The 7,711-nt window shown below is 52.1% G+C and overlaps 1 protein-coding gene across 1 annotated transcript in view; it reads left to right on the top strand.

Annotated features, from left to right (window-relative positions):
- The window catches only part of SCAP (SREBF chaperone), a 59,500-nt gene that overhangs the window by 16,475 nt on the left and 35,314 nt on the right, over nucleotides 1-7,711 (top strand). The window contains exon 2 of the mRNA XM_031065270.1: nucleotides 2,252-2,438. Coding sequence (XP_030921130.1) covers nucleotides 2,252-2,438 — 187 coding nt within the window. The remainder of the gene's footprint in view (nucleotides 1-2,251; nucleotides 2,439-7,711) is intronic.

The following is a 7,711-nucleotide window of genomic DNA, read 5'->3' on the forward strand; positions in this document are numbered from 1 at the left end:
GCTGCCACGTGTTCTGGGGCAGCTCTGAAGGCAGGAGATGCTCTGATCCCCCAGGAGCCTGGGTGGGATTGGTGGGTTTATGGGTACAGGGCAGTGCCTGCAGCACCAGGAGAGGGAATTACTGCTGGGATCCCTTCCTTACTGCTGCTGGGCCCACCTGGCCCTCAGGGGTGTGAGCATCACATTGAGCTGTTCCAGCAGCACAGACCAACCCAGTGACCTTTATAAATTTCCTTCCTTCCTTCCTTCCTTCCTTCCTTCCTTCCTTCCTTCCTTCCTTCCTTCCTTCCTTCCTTCCTTCCTTCCTTCCTTCTCCGTCCGTCCGTCCGTCCGTCCTTCCGTCCCATTCCTTCCTCCCCATTCCTTCCCCAAACCCAGCCTTGGCAGGAGAGCTCCTCAGATCCCCCACCTGCCCCAGGGCTGGGCTGTTCCATCTGCAGAGCAGGTCAGCCCCTGGATGTGTGGATCCTGGTGGGATGCTGCAAAAGGGGCAGAAGGACCACGTTCAATCTGTTCCTGCTTTGCCAAGCTTGGGGCTGTAAATGGAAAATGCTGGATTAAAATCCCCATTGGAGGTTTAGGTATAGGGAACATGATGGAGCAAATTCCTGAATGTATTGAAGTGCAGGAAAAGTACTGTGGAGCAGGGATTTATTTGGGATTTTTCTTTCTATTTCCCCCCTCCGGGCTTCACTGGCTCAGCTGTGTGTTTTTGTTACACTGATGCTGAGGCCTGCTTCCAGAACATTTTGTGGGAAACTGAGGAGTTGAGTGTGCCTAAACCCCCAGGTGACTGTGTGTTAGAAAAGGGAAAGTTTCCTACCTTTGTTAGCTTATCCTGAGCTCACAGTGGGCTCTGCTGTGTTTCCCTGCCCTTGGTGTCAGGGGAAGGCTGTAAAGCCTTTCAGGCAGAAACGTAAAGAATTTGGAACATTTAACTATTGTTGAGTGAGAGAAAAGCTTTTGTCTGGGGAAAAGTAGCGAGTTTGAGTTGATTTTTCCTGCAAAGGGAAGTTCTGCATTTATTCCTTCTGCTGCTCAGCCTCGTTTTTGTGAGAGTGCAGGACACAGGAGCCAGGGGGAGATGGGCTCTGCTCCCAGGAACAGGGACAGGAGGAGGGGGAACGGCCTCAGGCTGGGCTGGGGAGGCTCAGGGTGGAAATTGGGGAAATTCCTTCACTCAAGAGAGGTTCAGTGTTGGCAGAGGCTGCCCAGGGCAGTGCTGAGTCCCCATCCCTGGGGGTGTCACCTGGAGGTGGCACTCGGTGCTCTGGGCTGGGGACAAGGTGGCCATGGGGCACAGGGTGGACTCAGGGACCTTGGGGGGGCTTTTCCAAGCTCACTGATCCTGGGATCCGTGCTGTGTGTCCATCTCGTGTACCTGAAACAAACCAGACACGTCACCTGTGGGGCTGCCAGGTGGGCACATCCCGCTGCCCTCGTGTTTCCAGGCAAACTTTGTCTTGGGTTTGCAGTCATGCAAGAGGCAAGAAATTCTCCTTTAACATTTGTCCTGCAATCCACAGGTTTATTTTGGTTTAGACAATCTCTGTTTGCAGAAATGACTTGGAGCAGGAACTATTCCCGCTGTTCACTCTTAGGAGCTCTGTCGCAGCAGAAAGCAAATAAAGATGGCAGATTTTAATATGCAACCCCCCAGGTGATAAAGAAATACTGGCTTTGGAATGTTCAGTGTTTTCTTACAGAGTGCTGCTGTTGGACAGCAGGTGAGGAGAGTAAATAGAAAGTTTTCCTCCTTGAAGGTACCAGGAATTGTTGCCAGTGCTGTGCTGCTCTCCAGAGCACCTTTTGGCAGCTCAGAGTGGTCAGAGAGCCACTTGTGATGTATTTTTTGCCACAGGAGCAGCATATCCATGTTGTTCTTGAGTTCCTCCTGGAACAGGGGTGGTCCAGTCCTGACAGTGAGGTTGAGATCTGCTCAGTCATTTCATAGCATCAAGAAATGAATCCCAGGATGGTTTGTGCTGCAAAGGACCTCAGAGCCCATCCATTCCACAGCTGCCATGGCAGGGACACCTTCCATGGTCCCAGGTGCTCCAAACCCTGTCCAGCCTGGCCTGGGACACTGGCGGGGATCCAGGGGCAGCCGCAGCAAATCTGGGAATTCCATCGCAGCCCCTCCCCACCCTCCCAGGGAAGGATTCCTTCCTGAACGCTGTGATCATTCTAAAAGGAGCTGATAACGTTGATTTCCCTTGTGTTCCTGTGTTTCTCCCCTGTGCCCTCCCAGGTGGAGGCAGTGCCTCCGTGCAGGGCTGCCCACGCTGCTGTGCCCGGGATGGCCTGGAGGTGAGGATGACCCTGACTGAGAGGCTGCGCGAGAGGATTTCGCGGGCGTTCTACAGCCACGGGCTGCTCTGTGCCTCCTACCCCATCCCCATCATCCTCTTCACTGCCCTCTGCATCCTGGCCTGCTGGTGAGTCCTGCCCGCCTCGGGCACACGGGCATGCGGGGTTGTCCTGTCCCCCGTGGCAGGAGGGAAAGGATGAATCTGACTCCATGTTCTTAGAAGGCTAATTTATTATTTTATTATAAATTATATTATATTACAACATATTATATTAATTATATTATACTAATTACATTATATTATGGTATAATATGTTATGAGATATGTTATGAGGTATTATGTTATAATATGAGATATAATATTATATATTTTGTTATATTAGGATATATTACATTTTATATTGTATTAGGATATATAAGGATATATCATATCCTATCATATCATACCATACTATATCATACCATATTGTACTGTACTACATTATACTACATTAGTATACTATATTATTATACTATACTATAATATTATGCTATATTATACTATACTAAAACTCTTATAGTATATAATATATACTACATTATAGTATATAATACTATACTATCTAAAGAATAGACGAAGGATACTTACAGAAGGCTTAACAAGATACTAATGAAAAACTTGTGACTCTGTCCAGAGCCCTGACACAGCTGGCTGTGATTGGTCATTAAGTTAAAATAATTCACATGAAACCAATCAAACAACCATCTGTTGGATAAACAATTTCCAAACCACATTCCAAAGCAGCAAAACACAGGAGAAGCAAATGAGATAATATTGTTTTCCTTTTTCCCTGAGGCTTCTCAGCTTCCCAGGAGAAGCATCCTGGGCAAGGGAATTTTTCCAGAAAATATGACAGTGACACGGGGCTGGGCACATGCGTTCTTGGCAGTGTTCTCCCTTCTGGGCTCACACAGAAGCTCTTTTTAAATGTAGACTTTATAGGTTTTGTCATCTCCTTTTGTGGCACAGAGGAAACAATGGGGATGAAGTGTCTGCATCTGGTTTAATAAGTAAGAACTAATTGAATGAGTGAAGTGAAGCAATAAATGAGATGAAGGTAACACTCAAGCACCTGGTAGTGGCCTCCAAAGCCATGAATTAAAAATGGGGAGAAGGAAAGCTGATCTTTCCTTGCACACCTGCCTGTCCTGTTCTCCCTGGAGCCTGCACTCTTCTGTTTCACCCTTGGCATGCCCATGTGGGAGTGGGTTCCCCACTCTCCTTATGGACCCTAATGTGGATCCCTGGTTTGCAGGTGGATATAATTTTACTCCCAGGAATGTCACGCGGGCTCAGAATCATCTCCAGCAGGGCACTGTGGGGCTGAGCAAACCTTTGTCCCCAGGCCATACACACATGTGCATGTACAGATCATTGTGTCCTGCAGGGTTTAATTCTCTTGTCTGTTTTGTATGACTTGCTCCCCTGTTTGTAGGAAAGCTCCACGTGTGTTGGCACAGACACAGGTTTTCCTTTGAGCTGTGGTGGTGGCAGGGGCTGCTTGCACATTTCAGTTGTCAAAGGGAGGATTTTCACACATGGAAAAGCTCTGGGGTGGCTTCTCCTGGCTGGACCCCTTTGTGGTTGTGAGCAGCAGTGGGGGCATTGCTTCCTGGTTTTTCACTGCTCCACAGGACTCCTTGTACCTTTCAGGGACACTTTTATTCTCAGGTCTCTTGTCCTTAGAATGTGAAGCTCCGACAAGGCCCACCCAAGTGGTTCCTACGTTTCTCTGTCTTTGATATGAAAGATATCAAAGACAGAGATATCTTGATATATCTTGCTACTTGCAAGATAGCAAGCTGTGTGTTTTGGCTCCAGCTTTGCCAGGAGCAGCTTTCCAGTGGCATTTCTTCTGCTGGAAGCTGCACCCAGCAAAGCCAAGCCAGAGTCCCAGTGTGTCACTGTGTCACCTCGGGAATGGCTTCCAGGATGGCTCAGGCTCCTCATTCAGCTCTCCCAGGCAGCAAATGCAGGAAACTGCTGCAGTGTCAATGTTCACCCACAGAGTTGTGTTTTGGAGGGATCAAAACATGCTTATTCCCTTCTGAAATTCAGGATTTCCTGGAGAGGAGAAAATCTCATCGGGGTCACCAGCTCAGCCCCCTGGGTCAGGGCGTGGAGCTGCCCTGTCAGTGCTCAGAGCAGCTGAGGCTGCAGAGCAGGAGGCTTTTGGTAACTGTGGATTTGTGGGAGTGTCTGCACTCCTGAGTGCCAGCCTCTGAGGGTTCTGCAGCGACTGTTCCCTCCAGGCTGCAGAAATCCATCCAGGACACCATCAGGTGTGAGGAGTCCGGTTTTTTAATGAGTTCCAGGAGCTCCTGAGCGAAGCAGGTCCTGGCCCTGGCAGAGACAGGTGGCAAAGGCCTGGTGACAGCCCTGGAGAGCAGGAGAACCCCGGCCTGGCTGAGGCTGGAGGGCTCAGGCCCTGTGCGGAGCCTTTCTGGGCTGCTCCAGCTCCTGCTCTGAGCTGCTGTGCATTACCCGCTGAGAACGAGGGGTTAATTGTGAGGCGTGGCTTTGCTAATTAGGTGAGAACTGTTCCAGAGTGGGTGCTGCACCTGGCGTGCCAGGGGCTGAGAGTGAAGGGATTGCTGCATGGGTGCAGTGTGCTGCATGGACACGGGTGTGTGGTGCTGCATTGGTGCGTTGTGTCCTCTCCTCTCTCCTCTCTCCAGCCTGGGTTTCCCTGGTGCATCCCAGCCACCCCTCAGCAGGAACAGCCCAGGAACAGCCCGAGCCCTGGGGGAGGATCAGGGCCCAGCACTGAGGCAGCAGCTCGCTCAGGCAGCATTTCTGTGCAGCAGGGCTGGGCAGGAGCTCAGCTCTGTGTGCAGCTGCACTGAGACCTGCCCAGGGCAGGGAGCTCACAGAAACATGGAACTGTTAAGGGTGGAAAAGGCCTTCAGGTCATGGAGCCCAAGCATTCCCCAGCACTGCCAAGGCCACTCTGACCCACTCCATGTTCCTGAAACAAGGTTCATAACTAAAGACATCCCTGCAGACGAGGGTGGGTCTGGTATCCTGAGGTGCACCAGCCCTGCCTGCTGTGCCTGGCACCAAGGAGAGCTTGTGGGATTCTGCTGCAGACAAATCATCTCAGTTACCGTGGCTTCCCTCCTCCTCACATCAGTCAAACCCCACCGTTCTTGCGTGCAGACAGTTTTTAAAAGTTGAAATAAAGCACAGGGTCCACAATTTATCCACCAGGGCTCTGGCCTCAGGCAGGTGAGGGCAGTGCCCATGCAGGGAATGAGGTCAGCACAGCGTCTGGTCTGGTTGTTTTGGGTACCTTTCCTCTTGGAAGGGTTTGTACAGACCCTGTGTTTAACGTCACTGACGGACAAGACACAGCATCTGTGGCTTTGAGAATAAATTAATACCCAAAGCAAAAAATCCTGTGACTCATTCTTACTCTCCAGTCCTAAAGTCTGAAAATCCAAGTTGGTCCCCACATCAGAGGGGGAGTTTTCTTGTTCTACTATAAATCCCTTTGTAGGTGACACTCATTTTCCTCATCCCACTTGAATGGCTCTGTGTTGGGATCTGCATTTTCCCCTGGAATGGGGGTGTCTGACAGCAGCCCAGAGGGGAGCAGGTGACACCTGGGGATGTGGCCATCGGGGTAAATATGAAATGCCAGTGTCACTCTGAGGAGCAGCTTTTAGTTGAGGTGAGGATTGCAGATGAGCCAGGTGAGTCTGCAGCAGGTTTAGGGCGATTAAACAGGGGTTTGTTAATTAGCTGAAGCACAGGTTCTGCTCCTGAGGAACGGCAGAACTGGCTGGAACCAGAGCCCCTGGGGAGGTGTATGTGTTTGTGTGTGTGTACAGATTTATTTAGAATCATTTCTGTAAGAAGGTAGCACTCTTGCACAGGTCTGTACTGTTTGTGGGGTAGTCTGAGGGCCTGAATTAGAGTCAGACTCCTCATGTTCAGATCCCCAGAGAGCAGAGTCTCCTCTGGGGTTCCAGCATGACTCTGGGAGCAGCATGTGAGAGGGGAATCTCCTTTGCAGGGCAGAATTTGGAGCCCTGTCAGAGGGAAGCAGGGCACAGCCACCACCACTCACTCAGGAACAGGTTGTTGGTGCACTTGCCAAGGCTAAAAAGGCGCTGTTGCTGCCAGATACTGGCCTTGCCAGCCCTGTGGCAGCACCCTGGTAGCAGATTCCCTCCCTGCTCAGCAGTGCTCTGTCTTGGCTGCAGCCAGGCCCAAAGCTTGTCCTGCTGGGAGCTGGTTTCATTCCACGGATCAGCTCCTTTCCTGTTACCTGAGCCCTGGCAGCTCCTGCTTCCCTCTGCCCCCAGTGCCTGGGGCTGGCAAGGGCGAGTGTGCAGGGAGGGATTTGCCTGGAGCTCTCCTGGCCCTGCTCCACCTTGGCCCCCTGAGGTGTCTTCAGAATCTGTCAGTGCTTGGGTGAGCACCTCTGCCTGCTCCTCCCTCGTGCTGGTGGCTGGAATGCAGCTCCTGCTGCACTTCAGCAGTTCCAGATGGTTACAGGATCTGTGTTTCTTTTATTCTGGATTTCAGAGGGGTGTCAGGGTGCACAGGGACCTGAGCATCTCTAAAGAGCCTTTCCCAAATCAGAACACCCGGAGCTTTCCCAGGATGGGTGGGCTTAGGAGGGACCTCTGGATGTCACCAGGGCAGCCCCCTGGCAGGGCAGGGTCCCCTGGGCTGTGCCCAGGTGGGTCTGGGATGTCTCCAGAGAGGAGCAGAGCTGCCCCTGCATGGACAGAGGCTGTTCCTGCTGCTGGGCTGGAACTGTTGTGGTTTGGTTTGTGGCCATTTCAGGTCCTGCTGTTCTTCCCTCCTCTGTCTGTGCTCTCCATTCTCGTGTTCACTTCTTTCCCTGCTGCTCAGAAGAATCCCTAACACAGAGAAAGGTGAGGAGAGTCAAACCCAAGTGCTGGAAATGCCTTCCCTGGAGCTGAGGTGGGGCCCTGTGCAGTGTCAGTGACCCAGAGCTGTCACAGCACACCCAGAGCAGCTGGGGCTGCCCCTGCATCCCTGGCAGTGTCCCAGGCCAGGCTGGACAGGGCTTGGGGCACCTGGGACAGTGGGAGGTGTCCCTGCCATGGCAGGGGTGGCACTGCATGACCCTCAGGGTCCCTTCCATCCCAAACCACTCCAGCATTCCGTGTTCCCAGCACCTGGTGGGTCCCAAACCAGCAGGGCCAGGTTCACACAAGGAGCCCCTTTTCCCTCCACACTGAGCCGTGGACCGGGACTGAGAGCTCAGAGAGAATCCAGAATCCCCTCCTGCTCTGGTCTCACAGCAGAGCTGCTCATCCCACCTGGGCTCAGCAGCTGTCCCTGGGCCTGGAGCAGAGCTGAGCCCTCCTGCCCTTGGAGGG

The sequence above is a fragment of the Geospiza fortis genome, unplaced genomic scaffold (assembly GCF_000277835.1).
Source record: "Geospiza fortis unplaced genomic scaffold, GeoFor_1.0 scaffold1215, whole genome shotgun sequence".
In the NCBI taxonomy this organism is placed as follows: Eukaryota; Metazoa; Chordata; class Aves; order Passeriformes; family Thraupidae; genus Geospiza; species Geospiza fortis.